The sequence below is a fragment of the Gigantopelta aegis genome, chromosome 9 (assembly GCF_016097555.1).
Source record: "Gigantopelta aegis isolate Gae_Host chromosome 9, Gae_host_genome, whole genome shotgun sequence".
Taxonomy (NCBI): Eukaryota; Metazoa; Mollusca; class Gastropoda; order Neomphalida; family Peltospiridae; genus Gigantopelta; species Gigantopelta aegis.
In genome coordinates, this window is record NC_054707.1 from 45,901,512 (window position 1) to 45,924,923 (window position 23,412).

Genomic DNA, 23,412 nt, shown 5'->3' on the forward strand with positions numbered 1-23,412 from the left:
ATAATATTTATTTGAATTTGTAAATTTTAACACGTAAAATTAAGAAGTGAAAACGTTCATTGTCTACTTTAGTATATTTTATTTTTAAAATATATACATGATCTATGTGTTACTAGTATACAAACTAAACTTTGAAAGTTCTACTAACACTTTATAAAATATCAATTCTGAAATAGTTATGACTGTCGATAATACGTTGTCAAGATCAAACCGGTTTTAACTAAAGACTCTCGTACAGCGCAAGATTTCTCTTTTAATTCTTTGAGACGAACCCTTTAATTTGAAATCGACAAACGCACGTGTTAACTGAAACTGACAACAGGCTGTCGTTTGTGCTTTGCCGAGCTATGGCGGCACAGGCGACGAATCAAGCGTATACGTTTGACGATATCCGTTCATAGCGAACACACACGATTTTTTTAAAAGTGCATTTGAGCTTGTGTTTCACATTTGTACATGATGTTATAATATGGTAACCAGATAATGTAACTTTAAGAAACAATATATTTTTTTTCATGTAGTGGCCTGAAAAATGGAAAATGACGAATCGCACGTGTGATACAACACATATCGCAAACGCATGCGCCTGAACGCAGTTAGAAACGTCGTACTCTTTTCTTTTTACCGGAGGGATTCACTTATATTTACAGAATGGATTTGTTTTACGTCCACATTGTTGATTTTTTTTTTTTACGTTAACTGATTGCAATCTATTTTGTTTCACGTATCGTTGCTGAAAAATGTAGAATAGTATTTCCGTAAATATTGTATTCATGTTTTTGTCGTTAGGTGAACGCAGTTTGGGACGTCGATGGTATCTCTAATACACACACTATAGGAAGAAACCCGTTAACAACTATGTATTTAACCGGAACATTATTGAACGGGGGTGCTGTCGGGTTTCTGCATGTAGTGTGTGTATTAGTGATTAATATGTGAAATTGTTTTAATCAAGGAACTAAAAAATTATCGATGAAAGGGTATTTGACGTCAAACATAGGATTGTTGTTGTATTAGAGTGGGAATCTTTGACTACCGTTTGGATATCTCAGAGATTGCGCAGAGTTTATATAGATTCGTCTATGACGGTTAGAGGGCGGCATAACTGTCCAAATGTCCGTCTAGCTCTCTTACCGCCAAGGGCTGCGAACCCTGTACCTACCAGCCGTATGTCCAATGGCTTAACCACGACGCTACCGAGGCCGGTTAGTTAGACACAAATGGCTTCTTCGTCTTCTCCTACCGTTCCTTCACCTTGTCCTGTTGTTCGCCTTCCTCTTTCTAGTACGTGGTTAGGCCATCGGTCTACAGGCTGGTAGGTACTGGGTTCGGTTCCCAGTCAAGGCATGGGATTTTTAATCCAGATACCGACTCCAAACCCTGAGTGAGTGCTCCGCAAAGCTCAATGGGTAGGTGTAAACCACTTGCACCTACCAGTGATCCATAACTGATTCAACAAAGGCCATGGTTTCTGCTATCCTGCCTGTGGGAAGCGCAAATAAAAGAGCCCTTGCTGTTAATCGAAAAGAGTAGCCCATGTAGTGGCGACAGCGGGTTTCATCTCAAAATCTGAGTGGTCCTTAACCATAATTATGTCTGACGCCATATAACCGTGAATAAAATGTGTTGAGTGCGTCGTCATATAAAACATTTCTTTCTTTCTTTTCCTCTTTCTAGTAATGGTAGTAGATTTGCTTGCGGTACTTTGCCTACCGATGAGCGTTTATAATGTTATTATTCTTCTGTTGTCATTAATTGATTTTGTTATTCATTATAATGAAACATATATACATATATATATATATATATATACTCTTCAAAAAAAGTAGGGGAACTCTAATAAGAATTTACAATTGCCAAAATTGTAAGGTATATTAGCTGTGGGAGCTGTGGGGAATGGTTATATGATAATAGTGAATTAATTGGGCAAACAGTACAACAAGTAGTTCAGTATTACAGTAGGATTTATGACCACCAAAGATCTTGAAGGACGATTGGGGTCAGAAGTGAAATTTGAAAGTTGACGTTTTTTATCAGTAAATCGCAAATTCAAACAATAAAATGACTAAAAACAAAACAATAACAACTGTATGATCAACAGAATGAAAACGATTGACAGAAATAATGTTCCACAGTGATTAATCGACCTTCCTGGAAATTGTCAAAATCGAGAATGACACCTCACGCACGTGTACGAGGCAACTATGGAATGTGTTTCGGTGTGTTGATAAACAGACCTGAACGTTCTTTACTAGGATGTCTGTGGTCAAAACGTATTTTTGGTATAATAGTTAATATTATCATTAATATTTCAGGTTCACCTACTTTTTTTTAAGAGTATATATAAAACAATAAAAGGATTCAACTGCATTGATTATGAAAGGGAAACAACCTTGTAAAACAAAATCTGGAGGTTTATCTGAAATGGTACAGTAGTAATGTCCCTTAGTTTGTCTCTTCCAATATCTAATTCCCATAAAACTGTCAGAAACAGTGAATAAGTACACAGGGGCCCCTGCGCGTGCTATAACCTCACCGTCGTGCAGGGGTGTAACATTCTCTTTGAGAACCCCTGCGCGTGCTGTAACCTCACCGTGGTGCAGGGGTGTAACATTCTCTATGAGAACCCCTGCGCGTGCTGTAACCTCACCGTGGTGCAGGGGTGTAACATTTTCTTTGAGACCCCTGCGCGTGCTGTAACCTCACCGTGGTGCAGGGGTGTAACATTCTCTTTGAGAACCCCTGCGCGTGCTGTAACCTCACCGTGGTGCAGGGGTGTAACATTCTCTTTGAGAACCCCCGCGCGTGCTGTAACCTCACCGTGGTGCAGGGGTGTAACATTCTCTTTGAGAATGGCCAATACAGCACAAAATTGAAGTTTTGAGTAAAAGTCAGTATCTATCTGTGATTTTTGTATTTTTGCACAGTTCTTTACACTGTTTTGTTTTGTTTAAATCTTGAATTTTTATATTGATGTTGATCATCACTTTATTTATTTGCATTACCATAGTTTGACACCCAATAGCCGATGTATTTTTCGTGCTGGGGTGTCGTTAAATATTCATTCATTCATTCATTCAGTACACAAGGGCAGTACAGGTATAAACTGTGGCACCTCACTGTTAATCTCTCTGCAAGAAAACAGGGCTTCATGTAGCATTAAAGGGACATTCCTGAGTTTGCTGCAGTTTTAAAGATGTTATCGACTAACAGAGACTTTTTAGCGACTATAATTACATATCAAATATATTTTTCTGCATAAAATATTAGTGACTGTATATTAAACATGTTTCTGATCGTGCTAATATTTGTATTGCGTTAAATTTCATTTTATTTCCTAAAATATTTTTTTTTCGTACGTACGAAATTATTTGAAGACATAATCCAGTTTGGGCTTCTTACAAATATTAAGACATCCAGAAACACATTGAATATACAGACACTGATATTCTAAACAAAAAGATATATTTGATATGTAAGTTTAATCGTAGAAATAGTTTATTAGTCGGAAACATCTTACAATGCAGCAAAGTCGGGAATGTCCCTTTAAGAGATTTGAAAAATATTATAGCCCTATATTTTGTTGTAAATAGCAGTTTGTTTCGTTTTGTTGTATATATATATTAAGAACCACACATATATTGAGAGAGGAAACCCGCTGTCGCCATTTCGTGGGCTACTCTTTCCGATTAGCATCAAGGGATCTTTTATATGCACCATCCCACAGACAGGGTAGTACTTACCACGGCCTTTGATATACCAGTCGTGGTGCACTGGCTGGAACGAGAAATAACCCAATGGGCCCACCGACGGGGATCGATCCCACACTGACCGCGCAGCAGGCGTTCACTTTACGACTGGGATACGTCCTGCCCCGCTGTGGGATATTGGATAGTGTTCTTCAAACGTGTGTGCATTCAGCCATAATTTATGCTGTTACAAACATTTGCTGAATAGCATTAAGATATAAAATATCAGGATGACTAATATAATTCTTTCTCTTTTTTTTTAAATATTTTAAATACGATACTTTTTTTTTTTTCTTTTTTTTGAAGGCGTCACTTTAAATATGAATACGTTTTACGCTGTTTGTGTCAATTTTATAGGAATCTTTATATTTATGACGGACGAAAAATGATTTGGTGTGAGCAAGTTTAAAGTATACGCCCTGCTTAACAAGTGAACTGTCAAGCTGCAGAATATACGCACAGAGTTTATTTTGTTTGTTTGACAGTTTTTTCTTTCTTTTTTGTACACATGGGTTTTTATTTGTTTTTTTAGTATTTATTTATTGTGTGGGTTGGTCGGAGGTGGGGGGGGGGGGGGGGGGGGGGGGGGGGCTTGGGGCGGGCTTGCTTTCTCTCTGGCTGGATGGTTACCTGCATGACGGATGAGATGTCTGATTGCTTAGATGCCTGGCTGGCTGGCTGGTAGCTGTTGGTATTAGGCTGGCTAGTAGGTGTTGGTATTAGGTTGGCGGATGTCTGGCTGGCTGGTTGGTATTAGATTAGTTGGATGGCTGGCTGGTTGGTATTAGATTAGTTGGATGGCTGGCTTGTTGGTATTAGATTAGTTGGATGGCTGGCTGGTTGGTATTAGGTTGGCTGGATGTCTGGCTGGTTGGTATTAGGTTGGCTGGATGTCTGGCTGCTTGGTATTAGGTTGGCTGGATGTCTGGTTGGTTGGTTTTAGGTTGGCTGGATATCTGGCTGGTTGGTATTAGGTTGGCTGGCTGGTTGGTATTAGGTTGGATGGCTGGTTGATATTATACTCTTCAAAAGAAGAAACGCAAAACCACATTGTCGTAACATTTGGAGAATTGATTTAATTATTGAATGGTGAGTCCGATAATTACCAAATGTTGCAGGATTGTTCACAATTCACTCTAGATCCATTGTGAGTAAGTGATAGGACACACCACCAAGGTCAAGGTCATCTGGAGTCAATACCGGGTGTGGCCTCCGCGTGTGTTGACAATTGCCTGGCACCGCCTGCCCATTGAAGCAACCAGAGTACGGATGACGTCCCGGGGGATGGTGGCCCACTCGGCCTGCAAGGCTGCTGCCAGCTCGGGCAGGGTCTGGGGCTGTGGTTGTCGCTGTCGGAGGCGTCGGTCCAACTCGTCCCATAGATGCTCAATTGGGTTCAAATCCGGTGATATCGATGGCCAAGGAAGGACATTAATGTTGTTGTTCTGTAGGAAAGCCGTTGTGAGACGTGCTGTGTGAGTCCTGGCGTTGTCATGTTGGAACACTGCGTTGGCGTTGGCGATAACTGGAACGATGTGTGGCCGGAGGATCTGGTCAATGTAGCCCTGTGCATTCAGGTTGCCCTGCACGTGGACCAGGTCAGTTCTGCCAGTGTGTGAGATGGCTGCCCACACCATGACACTACCCCCGCCGAATCTGTCCACTTCCTGCACGCAGTTTGCCGCATAACGTTCACCACGACGCCTATACACGCGACATCTTCCATCATGACGTCGGAGCAGAAATCGGGACTCGTCACTGAACCACACCTGTCTCCATCGCAGTTGAGGCCATTGTCGATGAATCTGGCACCACTGCAGTCGGAGTCGACGGTGTTGTGGTGTTAAGATGACACCTCGAACTGGACGTCTGGCACGAATTCCTACCTCACGTAGGCGGTTCCGTACGGTCTGGTCGGATATCCTGCGGAAACCTGGTATTGCTGCGGTTGTGGAGGTGGCAGTAGTCAATCGTTCCCGAAGGTGGCGTACCCGGATGTAGCGGTCCTGCCCGGGGGTAGTGACCCGTGGTCGACCGGATCTAGGGAGGTCACGTGTTGATCCATGTTGCTGGTAACGGTCCCACAGTCTGGAGATGGTGCTTGGGGACACATGGAATGCCCTGGCAATGGCCGTTCTGGATTCGCCTGCGTCTAGTCGGCCGATGGCATTGTTTCTCTGCGGTTCACTGAGACGTGGCATGTCCTGGATTGTCAACTGTCGGCCAGATACAGAGGCCAGGCAAGCGAACACCCTGCACTTTTATACTGTCGGTGTTCATGTTGCACGTGCAGACAACGCACGTGCCGTGGTGACATGGTTTGCAAGTGGCTGCGTGTTTGCGAATATTCACATTTTGGAACTTTATTGTACAGTAGCTGCGTTTTATCGAATGTAACCGTGGGAATGTGTTTGGGACATGCAATGACCTTATATTCACAAAGCATGAACAGGTAGGAAACATAAAATCGGAGTTATAACCCATTTGTACCCTTTTGCGTTTCTTTTTTTGAAGAGTATATGTTGTCTGACTGGTTGGTATTAGGTTGGCTGGCTGGTTGATATTATGTTGTCTGACTGGTTGGTATTAGGTTGGCTGGATGCCTGGCTGACTGGCTGGTTGGTATTAGGTTGGCTGGCTGGTTGGTATTAGGTTGGCTGGCTGGTTGGTATTAAGTTGACTGGCTGGTTGGTATTAGGTTGGCTGGCTGGTTGGTATTAGGTTGGCTGGATGCTTGGATGTCTGGCTGGTTGGTATTATGTTGTCTGGCTGGTTGGTATTGGGTTGGCTGGCTGGTTGATATTATGTTGTCTGGCTGGTTGATATTATGTTGTCTGGCTGGTTGGTATTAAGTGGGCTGGATGCCTGGTTCGTTGGTATTTTGTTGGGTGGTTGGTTGGTATTAGGTTGGCGGGATGGCTAGCTGGTTAGTATTAGGTTGGCTGGATGTCTGGCTGGTTGGTATTAGATTAGTTGGATGGCTGGCTAGTTGGTATTAGGTTGGCTGGATGTCTGGCTGGCTGGTTTGTATTCGATTGGTTGGATACCTGGCTTGTTGGTATTAGATTAGTTGAATGGCTGGCTGGTTGATAGATTAGTTGGATGGCTGGCTGGTTGGTATTAGGTTGGCTGGCTGGTTGGTATTAGGTTGGCTGGATGCCTGGATGTCTGGCTGGTTGGTATTATGTTGTCTGGCTGGTTGGTATTGGGTTGGCTGGCTGGTTGATATTATGTTGTCTGGCTGGTTGATATTATGTTGTCTGGCTGGTTGGTATTAAGTGGGCTGGATGCCTGGTTCGTTGGTATTTTGTTGGGTGGTTGGTTGGTATTAGGTTGGCGGGATGGCTAGCTGGTTGGTATTAGGTTGGCTGGATGTCTGGCTGGTTGGTATTAGATTAGTTGGATGGCTGGCTAGTTGGTATTAGGTTGGCTGGATGTCTGGCTGGCTGGTTTGTATTCGATTGGTTGGATACCTGGCTTGTTGGTATTAGATTAGTTGAATGGCTGGCTGGTTGATAGATTAGTTGGATGGCTGGCTGGTTGGTATTAGGTTGGCTGGATGTCTGGCTGGCTGGTTTGTATTCGATTGGTTGGATACCTGGCTTGTTGGTATTAGATTAGTTGAATGGCTGGCTGGTTGATATTAGATTAGTTGGATGGCTGGCTGGTTGGTATTAGGTTGGTTGGATACCTGGCTGACTGGTTCGTATTGGGTTGGTTGGATGTCTGGCTAGCTGGCTGGTTGGTATTGGGTTGGCTGGGTGGTATTGGGTTGGCTAGATGCCTGGTTGGTATTGGGTTGGCTGGATTCCTGGCTGGCTGGATGGTGTTAGTTTGGCTGGATGCCTGGCTGGCTGGCTGGTTGATATTAGGTTGGTTGGAAAGTAAAAGTAAAGTTTGTTTTATTTAACGATGCCGCTAGAGCACATTGATTTGTTTATCTTATCATCGGCTATTGGACGTCAAACATATGGTCATTCTGACACTGTTTTTAGAGGAAACCCGCTGTAGCCACATAGGCTACTCTTTTTACGACAGGCAGCAAGGGATCTTTTATTTGCGCTTCCCACAGGCAGGATAGCACAAACCATGGCCTTTGTTGAACCAGTTATGGATCACTGGTCGGTGCAAGTGGTTTACACCTACCCATTGAGCCTTGCGGAGCACTCACTCTGGGTTTGGAGTCGGTATCTCGATTAAAAATCCCATGCCTCGACTGGGATCCGAACCCAGTACCTACCAGCATGTAGACCGATGGCCTGCCACGACGCCACCGAGGCCGGTAGGTTGGTTGGATACCTGGCTGGCTGGATGGTTGATATTGGGTTGGTTGGATGCCTGGCTGGCTGGCTTGTTGGTATTAGGTTGGCTGGATGCCTAGCTCGCTGGTTGGTTGGCTGACTGGCTGGTTGGTTGCGTGGCTAGCTGATTGGTTGCTTTGCTGGTTGGTTGGTTGGCTGGATGTCTCGCATGTTGACTGGCTGGCTGGTCGTCGTTGTTTGTTTGACCAACAATAGCTGATAGGAAATATAAACTCTGTAGTTAGTGGAAGCTTACCTGTACACTAGTACATTGACATTAGACATATATACGTTCCCTGTGTTCGCACCCACGTGACCCATGTACACAAATGTTATTGATATTACTGACGAGCGTTTGACAGAACATGTTATTGGAACAAGTGAACCTGCTACAAAATACACGTTGTTGGGGGTTTTCGTTCCAAGGCCGTGCCATTTTCAGTCGGTTTCGTCTCATTCCACTTGTCCTATTATAAAACAGAGAAGAATTTTGTTTTATTTAACGACACTACTAGAGCACACTAATTTATTAAAGTTTAAAGGGTTTTTTTAACGACATTACTAGAGCACATTGATTTATTAATCATCGGCTATCGGACGTCAAACATTTGGTAATTTTGATATATAGTCTTAGAGGGGAAATGCGCTACATTTTCCCGTTAGTAGTAAAGGATCTTTTAGATGCACTATCCCACAGACAAGATATCACATACCACGACCTTTGAATTACCACTCGTGGTGCAACGGATGGGATGAAAATTAGCCCGATAGGCCCACCGACAGGGATCGATCCTAGACCGACCGCGAATCAAGCGAGCGCTTTACCACTGGCCTACGTCCCGCCCCATAAAATAGAGGATGGTACGATAGAAATGTAAAACAGTGGATAACCCATTATGCAAAGCAATACGTTAAAAACATTATGAAGTCTATCTTTGAACAATGCCTGTTCACATACATCCCAACCCCCAACCCCAACCCCACATAGTCTGTGCGTAGACGGGGGTGGGGTGTCACCTGGAAGGGGAATATATATATATATGTATCCTGCAACCAGTGTTCCTACTGGCCTGTTATGATGACCTGTTAAAGCAAAGTCATAACAGTATACTAGCATGTTATGACTTTTGACGTCACGTACAAAGGGAACTACTTTTCCACCCACAGATATCATTCAAATAACAGGACACAAGAATATACAGTCAGTAAATAATTACAGCGCTATCACTGAACAACAACAGGAAGAATATTCAAAAGTGATATCTGGCGCGAATCGATGTGATTCTGGCTGTCAGCTTGTGTCTCAAACAGTGAAATGTACAAGTACAGTAACTAGCCTTGATTCAGGCCACAACTCGGCTGACAGCTTGTGTTCGAATGCAAGTTTGTTAAAACGGTGATAAAATACTTATCCACTCCAAAATTTGTTGGGCTGCAGGATAAAGATAATAACCAGTTAATGACGGTTGATATCGGCTTTATCCTGTTCAGGACGAATGGGAAATTTCGCTCGGCAAGCCTCGCGGAATTTCCCATTCTTACCTTCACAGAATAAAGCTGATATCAAGCGTCATTAACTAGTTATTCTCTATATAATTATAAACTTTCCGAATTTATACGATTTACTGTATTCTGATTGGCTGACGTCACTAAAAAACCAAGCGTTATCCTTCCATAAACCTCATAAAAATACGTCATCACGGAAGACCAAGATCGATTGGAACTATTTTTAGCTGGATGGGCGAGAAGCCCAATGACCCAGTTCGGTGATCGTTTTAAAAATAGAACAAGGAAGTGACCTGTTTTCTCGATTAAAAAAAAATAAGGGAAACTGGATGAGATATTCATGTTATAAATAAATAAAAATTACAATATATTTTTTATTTTTTATTTTGTTAAAAAAAAAAACCCAAAACATCCAATAGTATGTATACATGTATTCCTACGCTTATTTACAGAACATGGCTGACGGTAAGAACGAAAGAAATTATTTTTGAGTGTTTTAAGGTACACTTCTTGTACTGTTTGTAATTATAAGAATTGTTTCTCATTTTTTAGGAATTTATCGATGTACAAGTCACAAATGTAGTATAAAATCGCCTCGCTACGCTACGCGATTTTATACCATTTGTGACTTTTATACATCGATAAATTCCTAAAAAATTAAAAACAATTCTTATATATATATAAGTAGTATATTTGTGTTGCTGAAACTTTCACGATAAAGGATCTGCTCGATCCAACTCGGGGGCAAAATTGTGTTTTACCCTCTTTTACTAAGGTACCTCGACTCATTTTACGACATATGTAAGAACAATTTCTTCCATAGTAACAGAAAATATCATAATAGTTATAGTATCACGGGAAATGGCTTTCCATGACCGTTCACGGGGGTTTACAACCCTGACGGTTCTGGTACACACAACAACAATGTGGATGAGTAGGACGGTTTATTTGGGAAAATGAAGAGAACAAACTCCGTATCACTCTTACAACAAGTAAAATAACCCACACGTGTAACTCATAATTAACAAACATATATACACAACTAGTGATTGAAAATGCAGAGGGCACGAATGAATAATAATGGTACAAATAGATGATGATAAAATGGCCTAACGAGTAAAGAGTCGAATGTACAATGACCAACGAGTCGCTCCAGTGGGTAGGTTTTACGGCTGATGCCTGGTCTAAGTGGGACACTAAATGGGACAGGCAAAATCGTTCGTATCATTCAATATTTCATTGAAAACAACATTAGTGTGTGCGTAGGGATGATCGACAAGATCTCCTTCTAAGACGGTCGGGAAGGGGATTGGGGAGATGCCTCGACAGTCTTTGTTCTCAAATTCGAGAGGGTAAGGAATCGTTAATACCCTCACCAGACAAGAGGTTCGCTGTCGCCGACACCATCATTGCTACAAGGCCTGGGCCTCGTTCCACAAAGCGATCTTAGCGCAAAGATCACCTTAAGTGCATATATTAGCTGTGCAGTTACGGTGATATTAGGGCCAAGATCGCTTTGTGGAACGGGGCCCCTGGACGCTTAAGACATGTGTGCGTTTAACACAGCTTTGATTGGTCTCTAAAACAGATGTGTGCGTTTAACACAGCTTTGATTGGTCTCTAAAACAGATGTGTGCGTTTAACACAGCTTTGATTGGTCTCTAAAACAGATGTATGCGTTTAACACAGCTTTGATTGGTCTCTAAAACAGATGTGTGCGTTTAACACAGCTTTGCTTGGTCTCTGGAATTCATTTATTCATGGAATGACCAAGTATTGTATTTTATATTATGAGTTGTTGATTAATAAAACCTGTCATTATTTAAATTTTATAAATGTGTTGAAAACTTGTTTCGGTTGCATCTGTGAAGTAAAGGAGAGGAAAGGTTTGGGTTTGTGATTGTTTTGGGGTTTTTTTGTTCTTGTTTTTATTTTAGTTTTTGTTGTTGGGTTGAGGGGGTTGTTTTATTATTCGTGTCCGTGTGCGTGCGTGTGTGTGTGCGTGCGTGTGTGCGTGCTTACATGTGCGAGTATGTGTGTGTATGCAAACATTTCATTATGAAATACATCAGCACATATAAAAATATTCGAAGCAGTCCTTAATTTCGAAATACCTCGGGTAAGGCGAGATTTCAGAAAATGCGACTGTTATGCAATCTGCGTCTCTCTACAGAGGGGAAATGAAAAATATGCAAACCTGTACACCAAAGACAGCACTAAACGTCGTGCAGCCTCTGTAGCGACAGTAACCTGTGGAATGTAAATTATAATTCAATGGTTTTATGATAGGATTTCCCGGCCACACCTAATCTAATATTGGCAGGGTGGCAATATAAAAATGATCCGTGGCAGAGTACAATCTTCTCCAGCCAGAATAAAGGGACATTTTACGTATTTATTCTGTAGAGAAGTGGGTACCTACTCATCGTGTCACCCGTCGGTGACGACCCTGGATATCTCAGTATAATGCCAATTAAACTGAACGACAAAACCGTAATACGTGATCAGGGCCGTATCTCTGCACAATGCAGAGTCGAGTGGGCATTTGGCAAAATAGTAGTTGATTCCATGAATCTCTTTAGTGTCTCGTCTACTGGAGAACAGTTACTTCCGAGGAGATCCTTTATTGGCGATTTCATCGCTCTTGCACCACTATAGAGGACTGCCACGCTCAGACTAGTTTATTAAATCAAAACTAGCATCGGACAGAGCTCATTGAAATAAGTACAGTTGTGATGATATGCATTCATGAATAACTGTCATATCAGGTGTTCGCGAAAGTTAAGCATATCCTGCCCGACAGGTGAAACCCGTCATGAGTACTGCCACTACAGTTATCAGGTCCGCCACTTCATCTAAAACGATGACAAAATAATAACTCTGCAAGAGTTTCACCAAAGAGATGCACAAGTTCAAAATATGGAATGTCATCAGCCATCAAACGTTTCAAATTCCCTAGGGAATAATAATCCATCATCTTGTATTACAACATATGTATGTATGTATGTATGTATGTAATTTTTTACATTGTAAAAACATTCTATACAATGTACATGTAGGTTTTTGCAGAATTTCTTTCTTTCTGTCATTTGCGTCGATAACTTTCTTGATCAATGCCTATGTAATTAAAAAAAAAACTATAAAAAATAAATAAAAAAAACCGTTTTAAACCTACACTAAACGCACTGGTTTCTTATTGTTCACGTATTATGCCATCTGTTATGAAGTACATGTATTGGATGTAAGAGCCGCGATCTCGTATCCCCGTGTTACGTCATCATCGCTTAATGTACTGATTTGAAGCAATAAGTCCCATATTACTGACATCCAGTCACACATTTTTTATAAAGACATTACAAAACTGGTATGCCTACAATATTAAGTGTTGCATTATTTCTTTCTATCAGCATATATGTCGCCAACTGTTACGGTGTAAAACTTCGCCCATAAAAGGCACCATGCTGTTGGAACGATGAAATGGTGAATGATACGCTTGAGGTCTCACTACACAGTTCACTCTCTAATAAGAGTTTATTCATCAGGGGGTCACTATAGTTCCTAATTGTGGCATATGTTGTTGTTCGCATTATCACTTCTTGCCACTGTAGAAGCATTAAAAGGATTTGTATTTGTCAACGGTAATCCCTCTGCCTGGATTTTGCCTATGTTACATGGACATGGGTGTACAACAGTAAATGTTGCAGTTTCTGCACCATTTGTTCGGACCGATACCACAGCCAAATGCGGTCCAATAGCAAAAAAACTGAGATGTAAATGTTCTCATTTTTGAAGTGAAAATAAATGCGAACATAGTATATATTCGCAGCATGGTATACGTTGTTAGTGTCAAACAAAAACTCGTTCTCTTAGCAATTTTCATTTAGAAGTTGGGAAATATTTAACATGGATTTCAGTGGCTCCAGAGGTGTTGTTAAACAAAACAAACGTGAACTGTGTGGTGATGAGACCTTACGAAACCTACATTCACGACTTTTAACTGACCGATGGTGTGTCAAGAGAAGAAACTGAACTTACTGTCACTGACCTATTCTAAATGGCTGAACATTACAAATATACCTGGACTCGAGATCGCAGCTCTACAGACGAGTGAAACATTTATAAAATATGACAATATACATCACAACCAATTAAAGATCACATTGCATCACAGAGAGTTGTATGGTTTAAATTTATATATATATATTCATATTGATATAAACAATAAAACTATTTCAACGAAATTTTACATAAGGCCACACATAAACTGCTGAACAAAAAAATAAGAAGATGTTTTAAGAGCCCGTTCACAATTAAAACACATTCACAAGTGTGCAAGCCGTAAAACGCATTCACAAGTGTGCAAGCCGTACTAGTTATGGTAATTCTCCGCCATCCCCAACCCACCCCCAACAGCGTACATACAAATGTTAAATTTGCAGGGAATAATGTTTAAACATTTTTGTCTTCAAAGCGTTCACGGATATTACCCTCTCCATCATCTGCGTACGGCTTCTACCCTCGTTAAAATGTTGACAATTATGAACAGTCTCTAGACAGAGAGATATAGTTATTCAATAAGCGGTTATTGTCTTAAAATATCGGCTTTATCCTATTACTATTAGATTGGCGAATGCCGCGAGACTGTGCAGAACGGCATTCGCCTTTTGACCTGAGCAGGATAAAGCCGATATCTTAAGACACTACCAAGCTATTTTATTTATCCTGCAATCCTACAATAATAAGGAATATAAATAAAATTAACCGTTTTATAGTACTTGGTCTACGAGTATTAATAGCCTTGCCGCCTACAATATCGATATATTAAAACAAAATAGTGCTTAAATAAGCATTTATTTTTATTTATTTTTTTAATGTTACTAATCAAAGTTATTTATTATTATTATTATTATTATTATTATATGTTTAACACCACATCGTTTGTTTACATTGTAGGACCAAATGTCAACATGTTTTTGTCAGTCATAACTACGGTGTAAGTAGTTTCGTCACAAAAAGCTATATGTTTAATCCGTAAGCATAAATATAGAAATCTATCTAGTCATCATATTTTGCCAATTTATATATACTATATATATATATATATATATATATATAGTGATTGCAGGATAAATGTTTAGTATAAAACACATTCATTTATATACATAATTATACATACATATATCTTCAACCCAGTTTCTTTATAATGATCCAATTGTTGACAATATACCCTTTTTTCACAAAACTTTGGTTTATGCTAAGGAATTAAACTGTGACCTAGTTATTATTTCTCCAATATCGGTTGGTCACTTTTTACAATTTAGTTATTCCAGAAATCACCACAGAGGGAGTGTCGTAGTGATGAGGGTTTGAGCTGTGACGGTGTTGAATTTCAGTATTAATTTGTGTGCTATTTATCTTTTAATGTCTAGTGATTCTGACTATATGCAATCATTATATAGTTTTACAAGGTATGATAACTAAATCGATTTCTCTATTTTTATTCACTGACCAGAAATATAGGTGATGTGACATAAGCCCTACTCGATTCATTTATTCCATACTAGATTTTCAACAACATACGGTATAAATTATTCCTTTCAGTACAGTATATACAAATAACGTTTTGTATGACAAAAACGGTACAAAATGTATATACTTATTTATGAATTATACTTATTTATGAATTAAGAACAAACGCATTTTGAAAGTGACAAAATGTAGCTTGCGTCTTACAAAAAAACAATGTATGACATCATACTGCAAAACACGATGTTCACACCATTCTTGTTGGATTGCAGAATAAATAAAATAAGTGGCTACTGTCTTAAAATATCGGCTTTATCCTGCTAAGATATAATTGCGAATTGCAGATATCATATAATAACTGGTTGTATATTATTGTGTGGTTAGAAGACTAATTAAAACAAATTATACTTCTCCCCATGTCATTATTTCTGGAATAACCCTTACAGGGAATGTTTTGAGTTCTCGAAAGGCGTAATCAAAGTTGAGCAAACTTGGGTGAAACAATGATTGCAAAAAAAGAAACACACCATAAGATTACTGTCATTTCATATAGTGATTTCCTATTTGAAATACAGATATATGCTTATTTATGCAAAATTAAAAATAAAGTTTGTTTCTTTGTTTTTAATTTTAAAAAAGCACCCCAGTATAAAGTGAGAATTAATGAAAAACTAAATTATAATAATCATCCAAAGTTGTATCACAAATGTGGATTTCGAAATGATCGGGAAATATTTTTCAAGAGTACAAAAATAATACTTGGAAATATTCTGATCATAAAAATATAAAATATAACAGATATATTATTTTTTAAATACATCACACACGCGTGTTATGTCTTCACAGACAAATGTATTAATGTAAGAAAGAAACACATAAAGGTATCGGTACACACTATTACACAATGGCTTGTTCTATGCTATTCGGTGCACTTTTCTAAAGCGATCATTATACAGCCCATTTAACATATATTGGATTGCTCTGGTTAAATTAATCGTTATCATACTGTCATTATTTCTATACATCCAGCAACATAGGAGAATGTGTGTGTTCTCTCATTGATACAGACACATATACACATACATTCACGCACACGCACACGCGCACACACAGATGCTATCTGTACATTACACCAAATCTGTCACCATTACATACCGCTAGTAAATGGTTAAATGATAATTATTTGCATTTTTCTCACGATAAGTTTCTTAGTGTACATCTTGTTTTGTTTTGACTGTAAATTCTTTGTATAAACGTCAGTCATCTAGGCTGTCGAGGTGAGTTGTTAGTGTTGAATTGGTTTGTTCTCGCTGAATTCTTGTTAACATCGAAATAACTGATACCGGTGTTATACCGTATAGTTCTCCTCTGTGCGGGTTGTATTACAGGTACCACATCGAAGGTCGTCTACCGTAACTGACTCTATATAATATCGGTGTTACATAATTAACTGCTATGAATAAACTATCGGTAGTTGAGAGTTAACGTTTCAGTACAAACCAATTTCAAAACTAACGAATAATACTGAGGAATCGATAGTCATGACTGCGGGTATACAAACGTATTGCACAGATGTACAGTGAATCACCATTGAGATAAAAAAAAAATACAACGAACAATAACCGAATATTTGCATAACCAACGTTAACATTTAAAGACACTGTTCTGAGTTTGCTAGCATTGTAAAATGTTTCAGACTAATAAAAAAAATTAACAACTAAATTTACATACTAAATACAGATTCTTGTTTAGAATAGCAGTGTCTGTATATTCAATGTGTTTCTAATCGACATAATGTTTTTAACTCGATTTGGTCTGCCAATTATTCAGTGAATAGTTTCATACGTACCAAAACAACCAAAAACACCGAAAAAAATACATATATTAGGATGTAAAATGAAAGTTTGACCTAGTACAAACAGTAGGACGATCAGAAACACTTTTAATATACAGCCACTGGTGTGTGTTTTTTAAACTATATATTAAGTGTATAATTATAGTCGTTAAGAAGTCTGTTTGTCAGCAACATCTTCACAATGTCAACACACTCGGGACAGTTTCTTCAAGTCTTCTTTAACAAGAACGCCATTTGGTTAAAAAATAAAACTTTTTTTTTTTTTAAATCCACTAATTTCTGTGAAGAAAAAATCAGAGTTTAGGCCTCGCATACTTCTTGTCTCTCCAACTGTCTTGTCCTATACACACGCCTTCACCGCGCCACCAGGCCTCGATGTCCGAGACAAAGGTTGGTGCATGCTTGTCGTGGAGGAGATTACACATTCGGCACCAGAAGAACGTGTTGATGAGCGATCCGGTTCCCTTCCACCGGAAGTACTCATTATAGAGGTCGTCGTTCTGGTCGAGTTTGGTAAGGTAGTCGGCCAGGTCCTTGATGGAGGGGAAGTCGTCCACGTGGATGTAAGAATGGGGCGGAGAAGATCGCCTGTAGTCCTCGGGCGCCGCCCCCATCACGATCGGGATCACGTCGTGTCTGCAAGAACAAAACGTTTCAAGATTAATTTACATTTATAATATTTAAAAACACAAAGTGTCAATTGGCAGATGCGATTCCCATCAGAATCGGGATGACGTCGTGACAGCGAGAACAAAATGTTTCATGATTATGTCATATATTAATTTACATGTATAATATTTAAAAACAAAGTGTCAGTTGCTAGGTGCGGTCCTCGTCACGATGGGGATGCCCATCACGATGAGGATGACGTAACCATGATATCGTATCTGCGAGAAGAAATGTTTCAATATTAATTTACATACTATTATATAATATATAAAAATACAAAGTGTCAAACTATTATATAATATATAAAAATACAAAGTGTCAAAGTGTTCTTCCCGCGGAGTGGAATCAGGTGCGTGTTAGAGCCATATGTTATTACATGCAATATCGCTATGGGATTTACTTTTGTGACAGCTGGTCTGCATCCATCTACGTAAACATAGTGTTTCAATACAACTACAACACGATCAATAATAATTACTCAGATGATCGACAAGATAGCCGTTATCACTTCATATGCTTTATTAGTTTTCACTTGTATAATAATAAATCTGAACAACAAAACCGTTATCCGCGATCAAGACCGTATCTCTGCGATCAAAACCGTATGTCTGCCATCAAAACCGCATCTCTGCGATCAAATCCGTATCTCTGCGATCAAAACCGTATGTCTGCCATCAAAACCGTATCTCTGCGATCAAGACCGTATCTCTGCGATCAAAACCGTATGTCTGCCATCAAAACCGTATCTCTGCGATCAAAACCGTATCTCAGCGATCAAAACCGTATCTCTGCGATGAAAACTGTATTTCTGCGATCAAAACCGTATCTATGCCACCAAGACCGTATCTCTGCGATCAAAACGGTATCGATGCCATCAAGACCGTATCTATGCCACCAAGACCGTATCTCTGCCATCAAAACCGTATCTCTGCGATGAAAACTCTATTTTTTGCGATCAAAACTGTATTTCTGCGATCAAAACCGTATTTATGCCATCAAGACCGTATCTCTGCGATCAAACCCGTATTTCTGCGATCAAAAAGGTATCTCTGCCGTCAAACACACAACACAATGGGAACACACAGAGTGCTAGCTGACAAGTCATCGACGCCGTTCTAATTGTTTAGTGTCCCCACGTCTCAGCTGGTCTGACGTAGGACATCCAACAAAGGGTAGTCACAAAGGGTCACCTACAAAGCTAATGCAGGTTAAGGGCCGCGTCCCCACATCGTGACGTCATGGCGTCCTCACGTGACCTCATTAATTTTGTATTCAACAGAACCTCATGGAACGCGGTATTAGCTATTCTAACCTGTTTCCATAAAAGTTAGACTGATTAAATATTCGGGAATATCATCCGTACAAATGCATTTAAGCTGTCACCAGTTTTATGTGGGGTTGGTTATCAAGATGTCACCAGTTTTATGTGGGGTTAGTTATCAAGATGTCACCAGTTTTATGTGGGGTTGGTGTGACGGTACATGCTCTTAAAATTTGGTAATATTAAGCTTAGCCAGTCATCCTAGACGACCTAGGTAAACTGTAGGTTATTGTCTTTATTGTGATAGGTACCAATATTAATTCTGTGTCACAAGGTTACTGAATGAGTAGTTAGGGTTAATTAAAAATTAACCCGTTAGGAATAGAGCTGTAATTCCTTTATTAATTAAGTTCCCCTGGAAGCGTTCCTAAATTATCACACGTTACTGAACGAGTAGTAAGGGTTAATTAAAAATTAACCAGTTAGGAATGGTGTTGTAATTCCTTTATTAATTAACTTCTCCTGGAAGCGTTTTTCAATTATCACACGTGTGGGTGTGGTGTAACGGTAAAGTGATTCGCATATTGTGTAACTAGACACCTAGAGATTAACTAATTAAGTGATCAGTTCTGGGTTGTTATTATTGCTGTTATTAATTAACTACTACGGCTGTACATTTGTCAGCGTAGATTAATACAGATTCCAAAGTGTATTGTGTTTTTGTTGTGTTTCTAGTGAGCTAAACGTGCTATAAAAATATATACTTATATAAGATCGTATCTCTGATCATACCTAGAGACGAGCCATACTAGGGTTTAACAGCCTGTTACAGAGAGATCTAATAGATATACAGTTAGGAGAGATATTTTGATAATCGTGTTTTACTCAGTTACGGGAATTATAGAATCCCCGTGACAGTTGGTTATCAAGGTGTCACCAGTTTTATGTGGGGTTGGTTATCAAGATGTCACCAGTTTTATGTGGGGTTGGTTATCAAGGTGTCACCAGTTTTATGTGGGGTTGATTATCAAGATGTCACCAGTTTTATGTGGGGTTGGTTATCAAGGTGTCACCAGTTTTATGTGGGGTTGGTTATCAAGATGTCACCAGTTTTATGTGGGGTTGGTTATCAAGGTGTCACCAGTTTTATGTGGGGTTGGTTATCAAGGTGTCACCAGTTTTATGTGGGGTTGGTTATCAAGGTGTCACCAGTTTTATGTGGGGTTGGTTATCAAGATGTCACCAGTTTTATGTGGGGTTGGTTATCAAGGTGTCACCAGTTTTATGTGGGGTTGGTTATCAAGGCATCGTTGCAGCCTTTCCACGTTCTTGGCCTGGGTTTGTTAAGGGGATTTGTTCTCGTTTTTACTATAGGCGCAGAGTTTTTTATAACGGGGTGGGTGGGGGGGGGGGAGGTCAGGGGAGATTTGTAGATAGTTTGGAGGTATATTTACCTTCGTCTTTGCCTTGGGCCTGACATGCTATAAGGCTGCAGGCCATCATTTGATTTATCAAGTATGAAAATGTGTAAGCAGTGCCCTGTGCTACATTCGAGTAACGTGTGGGCCATCTCCACCTCGCAATTCGGGGGAAGATCTACGTTTTGGGTGAATACAGCGGGGAGGGTGTATCAAAGCTTGGGTAATGTAGGGGCTTTCATTTTGCCATATCACAGTAGGTATTAAAACTACTGGGAATCTCGACACTGTGGTACACCATGGGTCGGCTGGTTAGCCAGTATGGATGTTTTTCCGGCAACCCGTGGTCGGCCCTGGCCTCCACAAAAAATGAAGGATTCTGTTGCCAGTTTATGCCACTTTTATATGAAGCAATAATAAGGTACAAGTAATAAATGTTTGTGCATTGTTTTGTTTTTTGCCTCAATCTGTTATGTTACAATTAGTTGATATATACAATTAATAGTATTTCATTATCCTGTACACTGTAACCAATTCATGTATTGTAGTAATTTAAAATGGTATAACGAGCATCTGAACACTGGAGGGTTTGCGATAAATATTACACCAGATATTTAAGAGCCTGTGGATTTAAAGGAAACGATTGTTACCCGTTATCTATCCTTGTAATCTGAAAAACGTTAAGCCTTAAGGGGATTCCCTTATCACAATGCAAACACCACCACACATTGAATTGCTTATCGTAGGTGACGTCACACCAAATGCAAAAGTATTTTCAACAATTTGTGTCATTAAAACCTTCTCATGTGTGTGATATATTTGACAAATTAATACATCCTATTCTAAGCTACGGCTGCGAAGTCTGGGGGTTTATTCAGGGAACGGCAGTAAAAAGAATGCGTTTGAAATTTGGTAAGCGGTTATGTGGTGTAAAGCAGATTACTCGAACTGATTTTGTATATGGCGAATTAGGTAGATTTCCTTTGATTGTGCATAGATATTTTAGAAATTTACAAAAATATGTTATGATATGATGGTAAGTGATATGGTTTTGTTCCCCAGTAAAAATAACTGGGCTATACTTGTTAGAAATTTGTTAAATAATACTGGCTTTTCTATAGTCTGGAAAAATCAGGGTGTAGGGAATGAAATGGTGTTTTTATCATGATTAAAGCAAATATTAAAAAGATATGTTTATTTAAGGATTGTCTGTTGTTCCTTTTACGTTCATCGGGGTATGAACAAAAAAAAATCATCCGCAAACTGTGTGAATCGGCGAAGCCGTTCTCACATAAGTTTGCGGATGTTTTTTTTGTTCATACCCAGATAAACGTAAAAGAAATAACAGACAATACTTATAATTAAATTTGAATGATACAGGCTAATAATAACACTAATACGTCATACTTTATTTTGAATTATTTTTTATCCATAAACAATAACGCTCATTAAGACAACTTGCCCATATAAAATGACGTCATCACATATGACGTTCCCTGATGACGTAATTTTTACGTTCATCGAAAAATTAACAAACTCCCGTTGCTACGTCTGGACCAATCGGATGACGTTACGTTGTAATGAATGTAACACCAATTTAATTATACAGGGATGGCGCTCGCGATTAGACCTTTCTTCAAGAGCATCAGTATACCGATATATATCAAATATATTTTCTTGTAAGTCATATTTAGACAGTATTTCTGTTGGCAAATATAGAACTGCTTTAACGAGACTGCGCATTGCTGCTCATAGATTATTAATTGAAACTGGAAGATGGGCAAAACCTAAGCCAACTGCACTGGAAAATCGTAAATGTGTTACTTGTAATTTAATAGAAGATGCATTCTATTTTATACTTGTTTGTCCTATGTACAAATCTATCCGACATTGCATACCAAAATATTACAAAAATAACCCTAGTATGTACAAATTTATAGAACAGTTAAATAACAACAATGAAATAATATAAGACGATTAGCTTTGTATTGTTTTAAAGCCTTTAAAAAAAAATAAACATAATTTTCTACAATTACGTTTTCTCTGCATGTGAATGTGAATGCATATGTTGAAAGTATTATTAGCAAGTATGATTCAAATTTAATTATAAGTAGTGTCTGTTATTGCTTTTATGTTCATCTGGGTATGAAGAAAAAAAATCATCCCCAAACTTATGTGAGAACGGCTTCACCGATTCACAGCTTGCAGACGATTATTTGTTTTGTTCATACCCCGATGAACGTAAAACAAATAACAGACAATCCTTAAATAAATAAATTTATATATATATATATATATATATATATATATATATATATATATATATATATATATATATATATATATATATATATTATGTGTTATATATATATTATGTGTATCTTTAATTTTGCATTTAATTTTTTTTATAAACATCATGTTAATACTCATGCGCGCCATGTCACTTATGTAACCGAATTATGTGTCAATACAATTTTACGTTATACACGTTGTATACAAACATTATATCTATGTATATATTATGTGCTCAAGGGTCATTAGGCCTAATGCGAATATTTTCTTTTTCACCTTCGACGCCGCCGACATGTTGTAACCAGCGTGTTTTATCCCCGTGTCTCGATCAAGGTAACCTAGTACACGACCAATCCGATTATCTGGACGTCCCCGCGTGTATTAAAACAGTGGGCTGCGTGTGATTAAGCCGCCACGAAGGCAACATTTGTATTCACTGCATGTAGCAATGCTAATCAGCATTGTGTGCACGTCAAAACACAAAGAGGACACAATGTGTATACGCGTTTAACCTAAACTTTAGGTCGATGCATGCGTGTCTTTTGTAAATGTAACGATGAGGTCAAAGGTTATTTACATTCCTACCCAAGGCTTTAGTTGTTTGATTTGATTTTAAACTTTAAACCTGCAAGTTTACATATACATAATATGAAAATATAATTGTTCATCTTTAATTTTATCGCAATGTTGTATCCTTCCCCTCTCTCTCTCTCTCTCTCTCTCTCTCTCTCTCTCTCTCTCTCTCTCTCTCTCTCTCTCTCTCTCTCTCTCTCTCTCTCTCTACCCCTCTCTCCCTCTCTCTCTCTCTCTCTCTCTCTCTCCCTCCCTCTCCCTC

At 39.1% G+C, this 23,412-nt stretch overlaps 1 protein-coding gene across 1 annotated transcript in view; it reads right to left on the reverse strand.

The window, feature by feature from the left end:
• Positions 1-10,487: 10,487 nt before the first annotated feature.
• Positions 10,488-23,412, reverse strand: part of LOC121380440 (glycoprotein 3-alpha-L-fucosyltransferase A-like) — a 35,295-nt gene continuing 22,370 nt past the window's right edge. The window contains exon 3 of the mRNA XM_041509259.1: positions 10,488-17,573. Coding sequence (XP_041365193.1) covers positions 17,231-17,573 — 343 coding nt within the window. The 3' untranslated portion in view covers positions 10,488-17,230. The remainder of the gene's footprint in view (positions 17,574-23,412) is intronic.